General features: G+C 38.2%; 7 protein-coding genes across 10 annotated transcripts; 2 read left to right on the top strand and 5 right to left on the bottom strand.

Moving 5' to 3' along the window:
* Nucleotides 1–1105: 1105 nt before the first annotated feature.
* On the bottom strand, nt 1106–1578 carry LOC114728615 (uncharacterized). Its single transcript, XM_028915534.1, has one exon. It carries the CDS (start codon nt 1447–1449, stop codon nt 1243–1245), a length of 207 nt encoding a protein of 68 aa, XP_028771367.1. The 5' UTR covers nt 1450–1578; the 3' UTR covers nt 1106–1242.
* A 1847-nt stretch (nt 1579–3425) lies between these two features.
* On the bottom strand, nt 3426–4346 carry LOC114728613 (uncharacterized). The gene has a single exon (XM_028915532.1). It carries the CDS (start codon nt 4126–4128, stop codon nt 3901–3903), a length of 228 nt encoding a protein of 75 aa, XP_028771365.1. The 5' UTR covers nt 4129–4346; the 3' UTR covers nt 3426–3900.
* Nucleotides 4347–4790: 444 nt separating this feature from the next.
* On the top strand, nt 4791–5470 carry LOC114728612 (uncharacterized). The gene has a single exon (XM_028915530.1). The coding sequence runs from the start codon at nt 5017–5019 to the stop codon at nt 5362–5364; it is 348 nt and encodes a 115-aa protein (XP_028771363.1). The 5' UTR covers nt 4791–5016; the 3' UTR covers nt 5365–5470.
* A 69-nt stretch (nt 5471–5539) lies between these two features.
* LOC114728611 (uncharacterized) lies at nt 5540–6632 on the bottom strand. Of its 2 annotated transcripts, none has more exons than XM_028915528.1 (2): nt 5975–6632; nt 5540–5863 (listed from the first exon to the last, which is right to left on the bottom strand). In XM_028915528.1, the coding sequence occupies exons 1-2, from the start codon at nt 6423–6425 to the stop codon at nt 5841–5843; spliced, it is 474 nt and encodes a 157-aa protein (XP_028771361.1). In that variant the 5' UTR covers nt 6426–6632; the 3' UTR covers nt 5540–5840. The 2 variants fall into 2 exon arrangements, with proteins under 2 accessions (XP_028771361.1, XP_028771362.1); XM_028915529.1 differs by having other exon boundaries at nt 6023–6632.
* A 1032-nt stretch (nt 6633–7664) lies between these two features.
* Nucleotides 7665–8204, bottom strand: LOC114728632 (uncharacterized). The gene has a single exon (XM_028915553.1). The coding sequence runs from the start codon at nt 8202–8204 to the stop codon at nt 7842–7844; it is 363 nt and encodes a 120-aa protein (XP_028771386.1). The 3' UTR covers nt 7665–7841.
* Nucleotides 8205–12326: 4122 nt separating this feature from the next.
* On the top strand, nt 12327–14756 carry LOC114728639 (uncharacterized). Of its 3 annotated transcripts, none has more exons than XM_028915562.1 (3): nt 12327–12492; nt 13436–13557; nt 13852–14756. In XM_028915562.1, the coding sequence occupies exons 1-2, from the start codon at nt 12341–12343 to the stop codon at nt 13512–13514; spliced, it is 231 nt and encodes a 76-aa protein (XP_028771395.1). In that variant the 5' UTR covers nt 12327–12340; the 3' UTR covers nt 13515–13557; nt 13852–14756. The 3 variants fall into 3 exon arrangements, with proteins under 3 accessions (XP_028771395.1, XP_028771393.1, XP_028771392.1); XM_028915560.1 differs by having other exon boundaries at nt 13777–14756; XM_028915559.1 differs by having other exon boundaries at nt 13436–14756.
* Nucleotides 14757–16369: 1613 nt separating this feature from the next.
* Nucleotides 16370–18034, bottom strand: LOC114728590 (teosinte glume architecture 1-like). Its single transcript, XM_028915499.1, has 3 exons — nt 17331–18034; nt 17127–17248; nt 16370–17029 (listed from the first exon to the last, which is right to left on the bottom strand). Exons 1-3 carry the CDS (start codon nt 17636–17638, stop codon nt 16527–16529), a joined length of 933 nt encoding a protein of 310 aa, XP_028771332.1. The 5' UTR covers nt 17639–18034; the 3' UTR covers nt 16370–16526.
* Nucleotides 18035–20364: the final 2330 nt, after the last annotated feature.

Here is a 20364-nt window from a genome sequence, read left to right as displayed (position 1 = left end):
AAATTAGTGCACCAATTAGTAGTTCGGTTTGCTTTTGATATTGAGCAGGCCAAAAATTGAACCGGTACCAACTCGATAAAATCAGGGTGAATAGGTAAAACTCAATGATAAACAGGTTTGGATGATTATGTTGCTACTAATCTTATTTGTTCTCATTCAGCTCCTAACATTTTAATGACTATAGATTTAAACAAATTTTAATGATAATTCTAATATTAATGATTATTAATTTTAGTTATTAAGAATCGTAAATATTAAAATTTTTAATATTATTGTATTTTGTTATTTTTACAATCAAACTATTGTTGTTTTTTCTTGTATTTTGTTACTAGTCATCATTAATATTATTATATTTTGTTATTTTTAATTAAATTATATTATTTTAATATAACCAATTTGACTTTGAGTTGATCTTTCATTTAAGTTTTGAATTACTACCTCCAGTCCTTAATATAAGACCTTGTTTGACTTTTATTTTGGTTCTAAATATAAAAACCCAATCCACTTTGTTTATCATATTTATGCATTTTTTTCAAAGTAATCATCCTAATAATAGTAGTTTTAACCAGTACACTTTATTAGTAAGGATATTTTAGAAAAGACAACATATATTTATTACAAATAACTAACTTAAATTCTTTTCTTAATCTCTTCAAATTAATCATATTAGTCAACTAGCTCTTATAATTAGTATCAGAAGTAGTACTACCTTAACCAGTTTAGTACGCGGGTTTTTCGTTTCTTGATTACAAGCCATGAATAATAACATGCTTTTCCTGGGGATCCATGCTCTTTCTATGTATGCGCGCGCGCGTAATTTTTAGGTTTCTAACTTTCTATGACACATTACGAAGAAGAAGAACAGAGAGCCGTCAGGTTTCTATGTTACCGTGTGGCTGAATTTGGTTGATGCGTTTTTGCTAATAGGTATGGAAACAAGATGGTTTCATTTTAATTTAATTTCGCGACAACATGCTGAAAAATTGGAATTGGGTAAAAAGCAAAAGGTAATTCAGATAAAGAAAAACAACCTCTTAAGGCCGCCATACATGGTATCCAAGAAGAAAAGAGCAGGCGTATGAAACATGAATCAGGAGGGCTATGGTGTGAAAATTCAAAGCAGTCCATGCAATGATTAGAGTTTAATTTGTAACAGTAGATTACAGTTACATACAGTGGACGTAAATAAACAGAGGAAAGGCTGATGTTTTAAGCTACCGCAGTAGCAGAGCAGAGGTTAATTCAGAAATAGAGATGGACATTAAGAACGATAAAGAACAAAATAAGGAAGAGACCATAAATAACAGCGTGTACAAAGATTGAAGCAGCGGTGGTCCTCATGCTCATAATCTCCAGCGGCCGATTCTTGCCGGGCATCTGAAATATCATTCCCGGCGACAAAAATGCGAACAGGGCAGCCGCTATCAGAGGAGCAGCCCAATCCAACATCCTTAATAACTCTCACAGTAACAAGAAGATATGGATATGGCGGTGTATGTGAATATGAAGGAGCAAGAAGAGCATCCGTTGGCACATATATTATTCTGTTCCGCCACTTGGAAGAGAATTCGATTCCCAACCTAGAAATAATCAATCAATCATGCACTTTTTTTTTAAAAAAATTTAATTTCCCTTTCTTTTTTCCCCGGATAAGAGAAGGGAAGGCATCGTTTTCTTTACTAGTCCATTCCCAAAAGCTGGTTGGTCTGGCTGGCTGTATTATCATCGCACTTCTATTAAACAATGGTGATTAGAGCTGGCTGATGAAGCTCCATCATTGTCCATTTTTTAACGTTTGATTACAGCCCTGTCCCTGTCCCCCACTCTCACGCTATTATGTAAGAAGGCTACTGGGCTACAGAGAGCAAGCTGACAAGATACAACAAAAGGAAGGGAAAATCTACTGAAATCTCTATTAATGCTATATTTTTTTCATCCAATAATCACTGAGCTTTGTGCTCTTGTGTAATTTTGCGATCAATAAATAAGAAAGGAAAATTTATTAGGCAAAGGCTCTTTTCTCTGCTTTCGTAAATTTATTCTTATCCGGAAGCGTCGCGATGGCGGTGTGGTGTTAGAAGAGGCGAATGGAAAGTGATTCTTTTGGTAAGCGTGGATGCAAAACGATAAGGGTCAAAATTCAAAAAGGCGACTGAATTAGACGGTATTGGTCATTTAAATATTTAAATATTAATTAGTAATAAAGTAATGAAGCTTATGGCCGGAGAAAGGGGCGGGTGCACGAGAGGAGACTGTAGGTGGGACCCAGTGGCTATCAGTTTTGAAATTGAGGTCACAGCTGGCTTTCTCTAGTGGAACGTGCAAGCGAAGTGGAGTCGGTGAGGCAGCGAAAGCTTGAAATCGGAAGAAAGATCGGCTGCGGAAGGAAATGGCGGATTGGGCCCCAGTGTTCATCGGCGTGGTGCTGTTCGTGCTTCTTCAGCCAGGGTTGCTCTGCTCCTTCCCCGGACACAGCAAGCAGCTGGAGTTCGGAGGCATGAAGACCAACGGCAAAGCCATCTTCATTCACACTCTCATCTTCTTCGCACTCTACGCCATCCTTCTCTTGGCTCTCCACATTCATATTTACATTGGCTGACACCTCCGCCCTGGATCTGGATCATTCCTTCTCCACCGGTAACCCTATATTCTCAACTCTGTATAGTTATGCGGTTCAGATCTGATCTCTCTTCTTGGCCGTGGCATCCAGCTTCCTCAGATCTATTTATCTGGTCATTTATTCTTATGCGGGTGGGTGGACTGCCAATTTTTAGTCTCTTTTTTTCTTCTTCTCAGTGTTGTTGACTAATATTATATTGAACACTGGTCAATCATAGATGTTAAAATCCAATAAACTTTACTATGTTTAATCTTTCGTGGAACCCAGGAACACAGCTCGACTGCTAGCCTTGGTTCTGGGTTCCAAATGTCCATTCAATAAATGGCTACCAGCCAAAATAGTTTATCCAAGCATGATTTATCGTATGTTCTTATGTTTGGGGCACTGGATCAGGATTCACACTTGGAAGATCTGATTCCGTGAGTAATTCTGGGGAAAAGATTGCTGTGTTAACTAGTCTAATTAAGCTCAGTTTTCAGGATAGCATCATATATTAACTCAGAAGTTTTAGTGAAAAGCTCTATCTCATGCTTGATATTTGGGAGCTAATCACTAAACACTTGTTAATGAAAAGCTCAGTTAGCAGGATTACTATAGACTAGCGGTGACAAAATGTTCTTCATCGGCAGAACTTTACCATAATGTTAATGCGAGAAAGTTACTGAATTAACTCTCCCGGTAGAATTTAAGACTAAAATTTCTGTGCGCAATGACTCTCGATGAAATGTGAATCAGCAATACAGCGGCGATGTCATCTAGAACTCACCGCCTCGTTTATTACACTAGGCGAAGAGGTTGGACCAAATTAGATCAATAGTCAATCGTAGATATGAGAATTAAGAAGATAGTATATTGCTATGTTATAATTAGCGAGACTAAACCGAAATTACATGATCACTGGCTCGGTTTGCCTCTTACAAACTGAAACCTACTTATATTCACAATCATTTTATCATTTCTTTTGCCTACTCTGTTAGGCTGTCGTCTCACCCTGAAACTAAACACTACTAATTCTTTATACCCAATTCAAATTATACATAAATCAAAAGGGGGAAAAATTTGGAACCATGAAACATCTGGATTTGCAAAGTTTTGCTTACTTCTATTTATAGGACTGTCGCCACATATTACGTATGCCGAGTTGACGGAGCACCGAAATCTACAGAACTGGAGTTGCTGAAAAGAGGGCTATAATTACTGTCAGCAATAACGACACAAAACTTGTACTGATTACTGAACAACTGGGCAGAGCTGTCGCAGAGCATGGAAGCAAAATGGGATCAAGTGAAATGTACGTGAATGCCGACGGCGATAACCAGGATGGTAAGAATACAGAAGAATATGACGGCGTGAACCAGAATAGCAATCCCACTGGTATGCATGTTCCCGAACTCCACCACCCTGAACCTCGACGGTATCTGGAAGAGGAGCCCTGGCGAGAGGAGGATGAAGAGGGCCACCGCCACAATCACTGGCCCCCAGTCGGCTTCCATCTCTGTCTCAAACATTGTGAACTCTCGTTGGTTTCTAAGTGCGTGGACTATGATGGAATGATGCCTTCATGTGACAGTTTCTTAATAAGTAGCACAGAGTTGCTTGGTCAGTAAGGAGAGGGGGATGATGCTAAACTTGGTGGGAAAGAAGAGATTGGGATGGCTGGAGAGGAAAGGTATAATAATGTGAGGTAGTGGATCTGCTTTATGGCTATTTAGGAGTCCTGCTTTATTCATTATTTTCTCGTAAGCTTCTGCATAATTTATCATTCGGCGGCTTCTTTTCCTGTTTGCTTTGCGCATTTATTAAAGCAACTCTAACTTATGGATTCAATTAAACTAATTTTGATAAAGAGAAAAAGAAGGATGACCAGAAAGATTTGAGGGATGGCCCGAGGCACTCGAGTAGGTGCCTAAATTTGTGTGCTCAGACCTGAAAATGGGAGCCCTGTATGGTATGAATCTGGAAAAGAATGAGATGAATTGACATGAGATTGGATTCCACATATGCTGGACTGTCCATCTGGGTGGGCTCCAAGCAGCGCAGCATTATTTGCAGGTGGGCAATTTTCCAAGTGTGAACTTTAGGCCAAGTCCTAGAGATTTCCATTAGCTTTTGTATTCTCCCACGTAAGACGCGCATGTCGTGTGGCAGGAAAGAAAAGGAAATCATCCCCCCCCCCCCCAAAAAAAAAAAAAAAAACCCCACGAAGAAGAAGGAATCTGAAGGTAAGAAGAAGCGAAAAAAGATCGTTAAGCGAAAGTCTTTTGGGTTTCTTGGGTATTCTGGATATTGATAAGGCAGCGGCTAAGAGTAACAGAGAGTTAGGAGTTTGGAGTGAGGTGGCTGACAAAAGAAGCCGTCCGGGACGGAAGAATTCAAATGCAGAATCGTTGAATCCAATGCCCACTGGCTTGTCCGACTTCCTTGACATGCCGTCTTGTTTTATCTATCATCCCTATCTGTGCCAATTAAGATTGCTTCCTATAAATCCACGATCCTCCACCTTCATGAATTTACATCTTCCTCTCACGCTGGTAAAAATGGCAGACTGGGGCCCTGTGGTGATTGGCCTAGTGCTTTTTGTGCTGTTCACTCCTGGCTTACTCTTTCAGCTTCCAGGCAAAGGCCGCGTCGTGGAATTCTGCAACTTCCAAACCAGCGGCATCTCCATCTTCGTCCACACCCTTCTCTTCTTTGGCTTCATGGTTATCTTCCTCATTGCCATTGGAGTTCACATCAGTTCTTGATACTTCTCTATTTCATTTCTTGTCTTTCTATATTCTTATACTCTGTATTCATCGTCCCTGATTTTTATTATGGTAAAAGCATATTGCGCTTGTTATTAGCAAACGGATTATATTACTTGTCAACTGAAAATTTCGTCGTCAATCCTATTTCTTTATTACTCGCGACCCTTGAGGATCAGAAATATCAAGTTCAGAAGTTTTATGAAGTAGGGTTTGCACGCGAAATACAGACTCTTGATAACTTAAGACTACAAAAAAGAAGATTTTGAGCCAACCATAAGAAAGCAAGACTAATTACAAGAGGAAAACTAAAGAGAGACGGGAAACAGATTAATCAGTTCATTCAAGTTGATGCCACATCATCACAACTCTTCTATAATCGAATGTCAATAATATATATGACACGTGTGAATCATCCTCTCGATCTCAGCGTCTTAGACAATCTTTCCCCTTCTAGCCCGATGAAGACATTGGTGTCAGCTTTTCAGTAAATCCGAGCCTGCAAGTGTAGAAATCCAGAGGGAACGGAAAGTTACAATCGTGCAAATCAATCCATAACAATAACCAGACGCATAACCAACAAAAGCTTAAAAGAATAAATGAACCATACTAGAGAAAAACATCCCAGGAAGGAAGTGCCAAGTAAGTGGGGACTCACGGGGCATATCCTTGAGCATCGGGGAAGAACCAAGAAGGATCCGACCCAATCGAGATAAGGTTGAAACCGCCGTGGCAGCATAGAATGCCAATACCAGAGCAGTAACCCAAGGCAATAACACGAAGCCGATGACAAAAGCCAAGGACCCGAAGAGCATCAAGGCCAGAGAAATCCCCAAAAACAGAGAAGCAAGAGCAGCCGGAGACACCTGCGACGACAGCAAAGTGGCCCAGAGATGTCTCATATTCAAGGACCATGACGAGGAAGAGGAGGCAGCGACTTGAGAATATGGGGTGCGAAAGGGGAGGGGTAAAAGAGGGAACTTGAGGATGTGAAAGATCATAGATTGGATCTCATTCAACACCCTCGAATGTTCATCTTCATCCTCAACTTGGCTCCTCATGATTCTGTGACCTCAACTCGGGTAAAAAGAGGCAAGTGGGGTATTCGCGGGAACATGTGAGAATGAAAAAGATGAGAGGTTTTTATATGATAAGGATTGGATCATATCTGTTTCGAAAATCGAGACAATGGGATAAGGTGAGGAGATGGAGGGGAGAAGAATTCTCTGTTGTTCTTATTTTCTGAAGCAAGGAATTGCAAGTATTTCGAAACACAAGAAGTACTCATGAACCCGACGACAGCCTGGGTCAATTGACCCGGAGAGTGATCCAACCCAACTAATTAAGCAATATCATGCGAGTCTTTTATTTCAAAGCTACTAGTGTTGAGCTCTGGAAGGAATAATATTTACACAACAAAAAATAAACAATAATGTTCTTCTAGGGGGAAAAAATTTGCTCTACCTTCTTCCACCAATCCAAAGAAGAATTTATTTAACGCCAAATATTACTACATCTTTTTATTTCGGAAACCCCAAAAATATGCTTTTTATGTAGTATAAGAAAAACTCATTTTACATGCTTATCTTGCAGAACATAATATCACTTAAAATAAATTAATACAAACATACAAGTAGTGGTAACTTAACATTAACAATATTGCCGTGTAAGTCGGTTCACTAGGAAGACATGATAATAATAATAATAATAATAATAATAATAATAATAATAATAATAATAATAATAATAATAATAATAATAATATTCTGTTCTTTTAAAATTTGAGAAACCAGATTAAAACTTTCACAAAATTAAAGTGGTTAATAATATACTCCTCCGGTACTAATTATAAGACCCAATTGACTTATTTGAGGAGATTAAGGAAGTAAGTTAAGTTGGTTATTTATAATAAATAAGTGTTGTCATTCCTAAAATATCCTTGCTAATTAAGTATATTGGCTAAAACTATCATTATTAGAAGGATTATCTTGGCAAAAAATGCATAAATATAAGAGACAAAATGGATTGGGGTCTTATAATTAGGACTAAATAAAAAGTCAAATGGGGTCTTATAATAAGGACCGGAGGAGTATTAAAAATTCCATGTGTCTTTGAATTAGATTGAATTGATGTTTTGACATCTGATTGCGAGGGTGTATAATCTTCTCCTAATAACATGGGAGAGAAGAAAACAGAGCTACAACCTGAAAAAAAATAAAATAAAAATAAAACAGAGCTGCACCTATTCAACGAGACATCACGTATATAGTTGGGGACAATTAGAATAATGCGCTGCGAAATTAAAACGGATTGGTAATTCTGCTGCCGTTGGTATTGTATAGACTTGAGAGAAAACACAGTTACAATCTCAAAAGAAAAAAGAAAAGACAAGAAAGGAAAACGCAGTTACAACTTATAACTGTGAAGACTAAGGAAGTTTGACGATAGATACATGGAAGCCAGACAAAGAGCAGAATCTAACTTGATTCCTGAAACCTCATGCGTTCTGAGTTCAATCGCTCAAGCTTGAAACGCTCTTGAACTCTAGATATATACAGATCAGCTTTAGTGTCCACGCTCTCATCAGCGACTACCCCATATATGTCTTCCAACTGAGCAACAACGTCACTGCGTTTATTATCTGCCACCACAAACGAAACCTTCGGCTTTGACTGTGCAATTACGTAGTCCTGATGAGCCACGTGTCCCACAGTACCAGAGGATGAAGATGATAAGCTCGGCTTTGCCTTGTTACTTGGTGAAGATGCCTTGTTCCCTCTGTGCAAACCCATCAACTTGCCCTTCAACAGCTCTCTGCTACGCTTGCGGGTAAACTCCATCTTCACGAGTTTGTATTTGTTGTTTCCTATACTGTGCTTTGCGTATAACAAGATGGCCTGCTTATATATTGTTCTGTCGCCACCTTTTTGTGCTGATTTTTATTGCAGATAAACTTGAGCATCAGTGGAGATGAGTAAATGGTTTCTGGTCCCTTATCTAAATATCCCCAGGAATAATTTCTCTTAATTCATGTTGGCTAACAGATATATTCGAATCACTAGTTAATTAGATCTAGGTGCTTTTTAAGATCTCAATGATCCAGTTTTTCCTTTTATTATATACTTAAGATATGTGTAGCTATTAGCAATCATTGCTTTCTTAAATCAGATATGCTTTTAGAGATACGAAGTTATCTCCTTATGTACCAATACCATCTGATGGATAGTACTCACTTCCAACAACCACCTATATAAAAATGGTTTTTTGATGTTTATTGTCGTTAGTTGGCACGAAGATTTAGAGTTAATATCCTCCTTACCAGCACATCAAGAGTCACTTGTGTTAAAATACTCTGCAAGCTGAAATGCGTGAGCAAGTTACTAGAGATTTAGTTGACAATATTTAACTAAAAAACTTTGGTAGTTATAATTAAGAGAAGGGAAAACGGGAGAATCTATTCCTGTGGCACTACTTTTGCTATAAGATATAGCTTGCCAAGGGATCGGATTCGGTCTTTTTGTATCCGAATTTACCGTGCGAGGCTGCACAGTATGCAAGGCAATCACGTCTTTCCGTTAGAAAATTGGAGGGGTTATCCAGGCGCTTAATGAAGATGGCTCTTTCTAGCAGGCTATTAAAAGCAGACTTGAATCACTACGTCGACTAATCTGTCTCATATATGTACTGTCACATCATTGTCAGTATAATACGAGAAACCTAAGACTTTGAGATTTCTTAGCACTTGGGAAAAATGGGGCACTTTTTGAAGCCACTAACAAAACCAGCCATGGGAATCACCTGATCCCAGTACAGTAGGAGCAGAGAAAACAAATAGAAACCTTATCTTCTTCAAGAAGATAAAAAGTGGAAGGAATAGGGATAGGATAGGAAGGGTATCATCTTCAATCTCAACAGTGCTTTTCCTTGCATGTTATAATAGAGGTCGAATATTCTGCAGGTTGCGGTGGATGCCACGTTTAAGCATACAGGCATAACAAGCGGCGCAATTCCTCAGCACTTGTACGTGACATTTCATCCATGAACAACCTGTTTGTGATAATCCTAACCGAGTTTTGGGTTTGGTCTCACCAAACCACGTAGTGGAAAGATTATCAACACATTAGTCTAGCAGTTTTGAGTATGACAGAGGAGGCAAGCAAGTGTAAAATGGTGGTGCCCACTTGAACTGCATTGCTTTAATCGGACATGTAGTAGCAGAAGACAGCCATCAAAAGTTGGTGAGCCTTATATGGTAAAGATATTTTACCTCGTTGTCTAGTAAGGCGAAGTGGGGTTCTTTCTTGCATTGCATTGCAATTGACCCTAAAAATGATATTATATGCTTGCGTGTTGAATTATTTGGTAGCTCAGAACCAGGGTGTGCTTTGCATATTAATGGCGTGGCAGTGAGTTGTGCTTGAGATATTTCAAACTGGTGGGCACGTACGAAGGACATGGACACAGCATATATAGGGCACCTTTTACTTGGATCTCAAGGCTCCAACAGGTGAGTGAAGCACTGCTTTTGCTTTCTAGGGACGGAAATTAGAATGGGATTTTTGAGGTGTCCGGACGCAGAGCTTTATTCCCTGAACAGGTGGTCGGAGATTCGGTGGTTGCATGGAATCTCCATTATTGAACAATCTCATTGGCACCTCCATGCAACTCCATGCCCGGCCAGTATCCTCTTGCTCAACGATCTCGTATTCATACTCTTCTTTGGCCGGAGAAGACATCGATTTCGCTTCATTCTTGAATCCACGGGAGAAGCTCAGAACAATCGATCAGTGTGCTAGAAACTCCACTCAAGTCATGGTGATGATAGAGACGCCATGTTATTATTAATTCTGAAAATGAATGGGGCAATGGTTGGCAAAAAAGACAAAAAGAATAGGGCAATGTCTCTATCGTCAAATATTTCCACTCACGCTGAGTAAGGATGTCCATTTGTTACAAGATCTGTAATAATATTGTCTCCGTTTTGTATTTCAGTTATACCAAATGAGACATAAAACAAAGGGAAAATTTCGTTTAACGACCACAGTATAGAATTAATTTTAAAGAATCCTCAGAACTTTTTGAAATTTCACCACAGGACTAAAATGGCAAACTGATATTAATTCTACAAAAAAAAAAATACTATTGCCCCTCATAATAAAAGTGGGACTAGACAATTTGCAATATATATACATATATTTATAACTGAAATTAGTCCGTTTACATATCACCTCCTTTACCTGAAGAATGTGTCCGTGAGTAAACAAGCGTAAGAGAGCATATTTACAAGTATGACTAGACAATTTGCAACATACATACATTTATTTACAACTAAAATTAGTCCGTTTACATGTCACTTCTTTTACCTGAAGAAGGTGTCCGTGAGTGAACAAGTGTGGGAGAGTCCATTGGCAAGTGCGACTAAACAATTTGCAATATACATACCTTTATTTGTAATTGGAATTGGTTCATTTACATGTCACTTCCTTCACCTGAAGAAGGTATCCATGAGTGAACAAGTGTGGGAGAGCTCATTTGCAAGTAGGACTAGAAAATTTGCAATATACATACCTTTATTTACAATTAGAATTAGTCCGTTTACATGTCACATTGTATTAAGTATTATGAGGGGCAATATTGTCATTTTCTTTGTGGAATTAATATCAGTTTGCTCCTTTGGTCCTGCAGTGAAATTTCATAAAGTTTTAGGGGGCTCTTTAAAATTAATTCTATACCGCGGTCTTTAAATGAAATTTTTCTTAAAATAAATAACTATAGCAGCACTCAGATGTGCAAGTAATTTTAGTGTTGGAAGATTTGGTGCAATGAAAAGTGTATATATGTGTAACTTATTACTGTGTCATTTAATTAAAACAGAGCAAGTATGTATTTTTGTTGTAATAATGATAATGTTTTAATGGACAGTAATATGAATGATTTTGTCCTGTTGGCAAGAGAAAGTAGTAGTAGATTTTGGAGGGGAATGCATGGTATGAAAATGAAGTTGGAAGAGGGGGGGGAAAAAAAAAGGAACAAGATTGGCATTGCTTGTGCAAGGGAGGCAGCAGAAACAGAACGTGCAAAAGTGGGGGAGCAAAGATTGCAAAAGTAACCACAGCTAAGCTGTCTAAACCAATTCTCAATTATGACACTTACAGCCAGCACCATCACGCTTATTTCTTTTCTGTAGAAGCAGCTTCAAACCCATGGGGACCTTCAGTCTTGCTTTTCACCCACATTTTGGTGCAACCGATCAATCAATCCATAATCACCCTGTTCCTTCTTCATCTACTGCTCTCTTCTCTTGTACATCATTTTGTGTGTATATATCTCCCCACCCTCACATTCCCCAACCCATTCCTGCTCCTTTCATTCTTCTCTTTCTCATATGTTGTTCCTTCTCTCCACAATCAATCTCACTTCATTCTCGCAGTTCGCATATCTCAGATACTAGATATGCCTTAATTTATATCTATTACATTAGTTCTGTTATTTTTCATTTGATGTTGACACGGCTCAATCAGATCAAAATTCTTAAGATATTTGAGTCTTTTTATCTGATTGAGCCGTGCCAATATCTGATTTTTATTTTTTCTCAATTAGTTTATCAATTATATATTGTGTTGTGTGTGTGTTTTTTTTTTTAATTTTAGGGATTTTTTTTGGTGTGAGAAAAGGAAAAAAAAAAAAACGCTTTTTGGTCGTGCATCACATGATGAAGGTTGTCAGCGAGAGGACGTTGCGGGTGGCACAACATAGGGCCGTTCTCTTTGGTTGGTTGGGGTATCCGAGCAGATCGTGTCTGACGGAAGGGTCGAATTTATCATGCTCCAGTGGGCCACGTACTCTTAGTTGGGCTGGTCTGGGCTTAGTGTTGGCCCAATGGGTGGGGCAGTTGGGCGTTTTGGGCACTTTTTTTTGTTTTTTACGTCTTCGTTCTCGCCTGACGCGCATCGTATTTCGAATCTCAGGAGAGACCATGGGACTTACGAATTTCATGCTCACTGTGGCCGGTGTTGGCGCCGCTTTTCTTCTGCTCAGGACTGATGTGAGGCAATCGGCGGCTATTTTCAGGCGCAACGTCAAGCACATCCGCAACTGGCTGGAAGAAGAAACTGCCGCTTCATCGAAGTGAGCCTTTTTTCTTCAGGAAAAAATCGTGATTTTCCAATGAACGTTTGCGCGTCTTTTTTCGCTTTTTATTTTTCGTAGACAGATTTATTACGTTTGGATGCTTCATTCTTGACTGAACCATTCGAATACTCGATCGGGGGTTCCATTGCTTTTGGCATAAAAATGTTTAGGTCATGTTTATGATCAATTCTGTGTATTAGATGCACGATAGTGACACATCCAATGAGTAGAGTGGTAGTCACAACTATATAAGTGTGTGGTTAGTCTCTCCAAAGTAGCTTCAGCTATTGATTGACGAAGCTTTAGATGTGATTAATACAGCTCTAATATTCTGGACCCCTTGGGTCTGGTTGCTAGCTTTTTGTACTCGTCTTTGAGAAGGGCAAGTCGGCGTTGGGAGCATCTGTCTTCCTTGCCGATATTTGCTTCTTTTTCTTTATCCCTTTCTAAAATCAGTAAGGGTCTTCCATGTGCTTGCGCAGGGCATCTACACTATGAGTTCCCATTTCTGCTTATATAACAGTGAAGCATATATCTTGTTACTTTATAAAAGCATAGGAAAAATTACGCAGCTGGCAAGAGTTACGTACTTTTGCAGCATACGGAGTGGATTTTTGACTTTGTGGGGATAAATTGGGTAGGCCTTTGTTCTTATTCTCCTCTTTAAGAGAATAGGTGAATGAGAATTTTAAAATCAAGTCATAGCTTTTTGGGGTGATAGACGTGAATTCAGGCGGGTGAGTTCTTTACAGCCTGCAATAGCAATATAATGTGCGAGACACGGTATGATTCTGTTATTTTCCAGAGTAAATCATGGCTAAATATACTTGAGAGGAACAAAATATCGCAAGTAAATAAGCAATGCCAACCATTATGGCGCTCGTTCTTTCTAGTGGTTAAATCAATAGATTGTAATATGATTCTTGCTATATTCTTCCAGGGCAATGGATAAGTCCTCTCCAAAGGAACTTGAATCGAAGCTTCCTCCTAAAGACACTCCCAAGGAGGACAGGCACTAATGCTTTTGCAAGTGGTGGGGGTGTTTATTGCGGTCATCTTGTTGTATGTATTTAATTATCCTTTTTCTTTAAATTTTGAGTTTTTGAGAGCTTGCATTAACTTTCTGGTGAAACGATTCTTCATCTATGTTTATTCGTAGAATCTGTAGTCTTGTATATATCTTTCAAGAAGAAAGGTATTCCATTTCCACCCAACGAAGCTCCACTTCTCATAAGCATTTGCGCTTGATTGATTGAAAATGCTGAGAATTTTATTTTGCAGCCTCAGAATGTTTCAACTTTCAGTTTGCTGTCTTTTTTCTTCACTGCCCAAAGGTGACATATTATTCCACCGCAGAGGCATGCACATGTCTTGGAAGGAGAATCAATTTGCCCTGACCCGTATCTGAGTTATGCTCACTCACCCTTGCATTCCATTTTGCGGGATGAAACGTGATATTTTTAAAAGAAGGGTAAATGTTACTTCTGTCATGATGTCTGGCTTTCGCAATAATCCTAGGGTGAAATAATTCTTACTCCTCCTTGTCCCCAATACCATGATGCGAAAACATGAGTGAGGCTTATAGCTATTACTCATATTTTCAATAAAATCAATGGTAATGTGAAGTGGTCTTGGAGGCGATGGTTGAACGAATAGCTGCCAACATACGGCCTTTTTATTTTTTAACTCAATGCCGAATTATGCCACTCATGTTATGTTCCTTGCAGGAAAATACAAAGGATCATCTAGATTCCTCAGTAGTTTTCTGCCTTGAGTAGCTAGTTTCCTTCCTCTTAACAATTTAATGGTGTGTGACAGTGTTTTGCTTTAACTAGCCTTTTCTGAGTGCGGACACCCATCAGTTTGGCACTGTGTATTATAAGTATCAAGTATGTATTTCCTAAGCTTTGTGTGCGTCATCAAAGATTGATGATCTTGTGTGTGTCATCAAAACCAATCGGAATCCTCACAGCAGAAGGGGACAAGATAGGAGTGGAGAAGTTGAAGTGCAGAGTTAGATGATGCCAAATCCGCTTGGACCTATCAGTAATTTTCTCTTTTGATTATGTATCGTTCATTGAAATCAGTGCACTCCACTTAATATAAATTGTATGTTGTAGTCTATAATCCACTTCATTATTTTATTCTTTACTTGTGTAATATGTAACAAAACTATTAAATAAGCATATTACGAAGATAAGATGAGAGAGACAATGTAAAATTATTTTAATTGCAATGAGATCATTAACTATTTTATGTCATATTGGGATACTTGAACTCTAAATTTTTACTCTCACTCATGCTTGTTTGCGTTACCCGTTCATTTTCCGCTTTTTGGGATAGATGTGTTAAGGAATTATAGGTCAAAATAATTGTTACATGTTTATCATCAATTTTTTTAATTTTCTCTCGTATCTTTTGTCAGTCATTTTCTTTCTTATTTATTATCTTCATAAATAAATGTGTATTTAAAAATATTATATTTCTTACTTATTTATTACTTTTGATTATCTTTAACGACATTTTGATTCGCATGATTTGATTAATTATTACTTGTATATACAGATCAAAGGGAATAAATACAATAAAACACACATTATTGGCCTTGCGATAACAATATTTCTGCAAAATCTCCTGCATCCGAATTTTGGAACCCTCCCTCCACTTCACTAAAAGTCCGTCTAAGGCCATCATTTATGGATGCCTCAGTTGATTTTGTTCGATCTTATCTAATGTGGCAAATCCAGAAATGTATCTAACAGCTGCATAAATAATTTGGGAAATCTCAAGTTTTCAATCGTATAATATATAAAGTGAAAGATTCGTCAAATAAAACCATACAAGCATCACTTTCCACCTTTTCTGTTTACTAGCTGTGCTCTCTGCTTCCTTGTTACGTATTTTATGACAAAAACTTCAACATGCAGAGTATCTGTGTAACACAAATAATGAAATGACCTCCCAAACATGGCATCAATTCTTTGTTTTTTCTTTTTCTTTTTGGCCAGAGAGAAAGTGGCCAGTCCTTTTATTAATGCTACCATCTTTTCTTGCAAATACCTCTCTTAATTGTTTACCTAAAATTACCTATACTTGTTTTTTTTAAAACATACACGAAACTCGTGTAAAAATATGAGTAGCGGGGGGCAGAGGGAGAGATGTGTGGGTTTGTTTTCTTTTGGGAGGGGGGTGGAGAATCAGAACTGTTGTTTAATTTTAAGAAAAATGTGAGTTTTAAAAATAAAAATATTAAATAAAGAATATAAGAAAAATTGAAGTAATACTCCTCCGGTCCTTAATATAGGACCCAATTGTTGAGTTGGTTTTGGTCCTAAATATAAGACATATTTCTCATATTTATCAATTTTCTTTAAATTACCTCTATGGATATTTCTTCAATCATAATCAAATAGAAGAGGAAGATGGGGTATTAAAAAGATGATTATGGTATTTTAGGAAAAACGTGTTACATTTCTTATAATTAACTAACTTACCTAACTTCCTTAATCTAATTAAATTAATTAAATGGGTCTTATATTAAGGACGGGAAGAATATGTTCAGATCAAAACACACGATTATGTTTTATATTTAATTAATAAAAAAAAAAGAGACCAATATATACAAGCTTTTAGCCAATAAAAGGTGAACCGATCTTAAAAAACAGAAGTTGGAGCGGTCAGCTCAATGCTGAACATTGAAATACGACTACTTGTTTGATTTCACATCTGAATTGTCGCGACCATCACTCTTTTTATTAATAACAAGTTGAAAATAAAATGAAATATTACGATTGTCTCACAAGCACAATACTCCCATCCCACCTTCCCAACTCATTATTAACTCTAACTGCGTTGGCGGCCAGACAAATTGGGCGTCATGGGCTAACAAAATAAATGTTGAATTTGAAGTAGTTGGGCAGTAATAATGAAATCAAAATATACAATTCCAACAAGTTTCTATGGAATTTTATACTGCGACCTTGCTTGCTCCCAGAAAAAAGGGGAGGTTAGGGATCCTTCACCGTGTTCCATCAACTGTGGCTCCATTTGAAGCATCCCAGTCCCACTGTGATGGAAGTTTGTTTCCTTAGGATCCCCCCCAATCTGGGACCACTAGTCACACTCCTTGAACTTGAACACCAACGATTTGGGATTCCATCGTCGTCTTCAAATGCAGGTTGGGATTGAATTGGACAGTCTATACTTGACTCTACCATACTGAACTCTGAGGAACTCTGTGCCCGAAATGCTGACAGAAGATAGAGAGCAGAATCCCAAGGCATCTTCTGGTTCTTATCTCCCATTCCACCTGCTTCTGTTAATGGCGGAACTGCTTGATTATTATACCAATAAACCTGCTTCTCCTGCATAGTTTCTGTGTTGGCAAAGCCACGATCTTCCGCACTCTGTTGCTCAATCTCAGTCTTCGGCAAACTTGGTGGGTAACGATTATAGCTCCGAGCTGGTTGAGCACTCCACATACTCACGTAACGATCATCATTCGCATGATTTCCAAATTGCAGGATTCTGGGTCCTGTGTTGGATCAATTGTTTACTTGGTTTGTTAAATATCATGCATGAACGAAGATCAAGATTTGATGGGATGGAGATATAAATTAGAAAAACCAAACCTTTGTAATCTGCAGAGAAGGCGAGAGGTGGAGGACGAGGTTTCCTTCTGCGCTTGTTATGGCCCTCTAAACGTCTCCTACAGCTTCGCTTGAACCCGTCAAACTCATCCAGCGATTGAAATCTGCAGAAAGTAACAGAAAGCATGTTGAAGAAGGCATCATGGATTTTCGCGAAGCACGACAAACATGAAGCCCGACCGTTACCTGCTGCATTGCTGGCAGAATCTCTGTTCCTGTCCCTTCACCAGCACACAAGAGGTCTTGGAGTGAGGTTGACACACCCTGTGCCGCCGGTGGTACTCCCGGCAATTCCCCAGGTCAAAGTTGCATCCATCCACCGAGCACTGCGCCTTCTCCGGCGATTTGTGGTGCACGCGCTTCCTCTTTGGTGCCCCACTACACGATGATGATTTTGAGTTAGACATCTCTGTCTCCACAACTGACACTGATTTCTCCACCGGGGCTTCTCCCACGTTTGGCTGATCTCTCAATGAATCCCACACTGACTCCATCGAAATCACTCTCACTTCTATATCCTCTGTTATCTGATATCTCTCTTTTCAAATATACAATACAATCCTGCGAACAAAAAGTTATTCTCTCTTTCGTGATTGCAACAAACAAGTTCGAGACTTTGACTCGGACTTGGAGGACCTAAGCAGCGTAAAGCGAAAATGAATTAGGAGGGCAATTTGGTCCGCTGAAACAGGAGCTCAGAGCAAACCCAAAGAATAGTATAGTAATAATTTAAAGAAGAGTCCTTTTCTCAGAAGCTTGAATTCCTGCTACTATAACACCCAGAAAAATAGCAGCAGATATTGGAACCAACTCGAATATCACTTCAACCAACAACCAACGAGGCCATCATGAGGATGCCAAAAAAACACGAAAACAGAATGTCAATTCCGAGTGATTTGCTTTTTAGTGTGATAGAAGATCAACAGTGGGAGAAGCTGCATGAGAAAGACATGTTCCTGCGGGTAAAAAACTAGTTACTGATGCTGAAATATAAAGCAGACGAGGAGGATGAGAGTCCGGGAAAATGGGCAGAGAAGCAAGAAAGAATATGAAACCAAATTAATGGGGGTGGGGGGGTAGGTGAAGAAAGGACTTAGTGCAATAAGCGCATGAGTGGCCAAATGTAGAGTAATGACCTGTGAAGACGGAGAAAGAGGAAGGATGGAAGCAACATAAATAGGAAGGCAGTGACTTTACAGAGAGCAGAAGCAGTGAGCGAGTGAGATCTGCCTTGTTTTATCTCTCCTTTGTCTTGTAGCCTCTTCCTCTCTAGTCTTGATTTTCTTTTTCTTTCACGTCAGTTTGCGTTTTATATTTTGATGAGTGAATGAATGAATGAGAAAGCAGGCATAAATAAAAGAAACCAAATAACAAGTAGAATAAATAAAGTGGGTGTGGGGCAAATGGCAAGGAAAGTGACTGCTAGGTTTGGACTATAGTAGTAACACTCAGTTGCAGCCAAGGCATTTATGTGATACATAATTGAATTCAATATTATTGAATGAGAGAGAGCGAGAGGGTGACTTTACTCTCTATTATTCCTCACTGTTTTACCAAAATCTGATTAATTAGACTCTTTTTGGGGAGCAAACTTTATGGTCTACGTGTATGACCAATATAATCGGTTATTATATATTTTTCTTCTCCGTAATTAAATGAGAAGAATTCATCCACACTGAGTATTTCTCAAGAGGGAAAAAAAAGAATCTGCTGGGAAAAGGAATATGTGCAAGATAATGGTTCAATGTTCTTACATGCATTTATACTGATATATATTATATGACTGATACTTGATATATATATATATATATAAATATATTGATGACGACGACAAAATAAAGAGCTTGTTAAATTAGTAGAGGTAAACTAAAGAGTAGTTTGAATAATGGTAGTCATGTTTTGGTCCCCCACATGGACAAACGGTATATACTTATATACCTCATCTTCATCATCTGATTAAAGACCTGCAGTTAAAAGAGAATTAATAGCTTAAAAAATAAATATTTTATGTAGTTGTTAAAATATCACATTGAATCTTTGTCCTTAAATAAAACTGAAGAGTGAGTTGCTTTTTTTTAAAAGAAGAAGAAGAATATTCGTCTATAGTATTATGCTAAACCTTAAAGGTGCTTTTACAGAGATAACAGTAAAACTGATGACAAGGCCGCTAATCTAAGCATGAGAACTTGGTAAGAAGATTAATTATTAAACTTGATGATACAGAGCATGAAAAATCTTGACACAAAGATGGACGTAGCGATCATCAATCATTACACGATCTGGTGTTCAAAATCAAGAGCTTTGGTGAGGCAAACCTTTTTCTGCGAATTGGATGGCTAACCAATGATTATTCTCTCATACTCTAGAGCTGACATCACCTTATTTTGTTTGATCCAACATATAATTGCGATTAGAGAATGTTAATAATGTACGACTAGCAGGAAGTCAATCAGATTTATATAGACCTAACTTGAGCATCAATAATGTGAAACAAACTGATGTAAGCTAAGAAAAAAATTAAACATAGCTGCTGCTTGTGCGTCTTCTCTATTATCAATTTTCGTGGAAAACTAGAAACGGACAGCAAGTTTCTGTCTTCTGAAATTTAAAATACCAGTTACTTTTTTTGATATGCTTTTTCTTATTCATCCTTTTGCTCTTTTTTGGTTATATATATTGTTACTTTCACTGAAATTGCTCTAAATTAAGATTCTTAATTTTAACCAACGAGTCTCGAACAACAGTCAACAGCCAAATCCTAGCGTTCCGTATGGCTATAACTTCTTAATTTGATTTCGCATCTTAAATTTGCAATCCTCACCATACAAAACACCGAATCTCATATCCATTAATCCTTAACAAAATCAGCCCAAAAAAAAAGATGGACACGTAAAGAAATATGCTGATGAGATCAGGTACATTTTGAAGGCATATATATAGAATTAATATAATGCGTAGTCAAGTATTGTAGGTAAGCATTTCATCATTACTGAGACGCCACTATTACATATTTGGTCGGCTTCTGCAGCATAAAAGTAGGACAGCATGGCTGTATGGGCAACATGAAATCTAACAGCAAGATTATATTACACCCCACCAGGTACCACTTGAAAGGCCGACGATCGTATCTCAGATGATATATGTAAAAGAGAGTACGTAAAGGATATATATTGAACCGCAATTAATGTTTCATCATACGAAACAGGTACATTTAAACATA

This window comes from Neltuma alba, unplaced genomic scaffold (assembly GCF_004799145.2).
Source record: "Neltuma alba isolate B1F8T4 unplaced genomic scaffold, ASM479914v2 tig00012563_pilon, whole genome shotgun sequence".
Taxonomy (NCBI): domain Eukaryota; kingdom Viridiplantae; phylum Streptophyta; class Magnoliopsida; order Fabales; family Fabaceae; genus Neltuma; species Neltuma alba.
The sequence above is the reverse complement of the archived record's forward strand: the minus strand, read 5'-3'. Positions and strand labels throughout refer to the sequence as shown.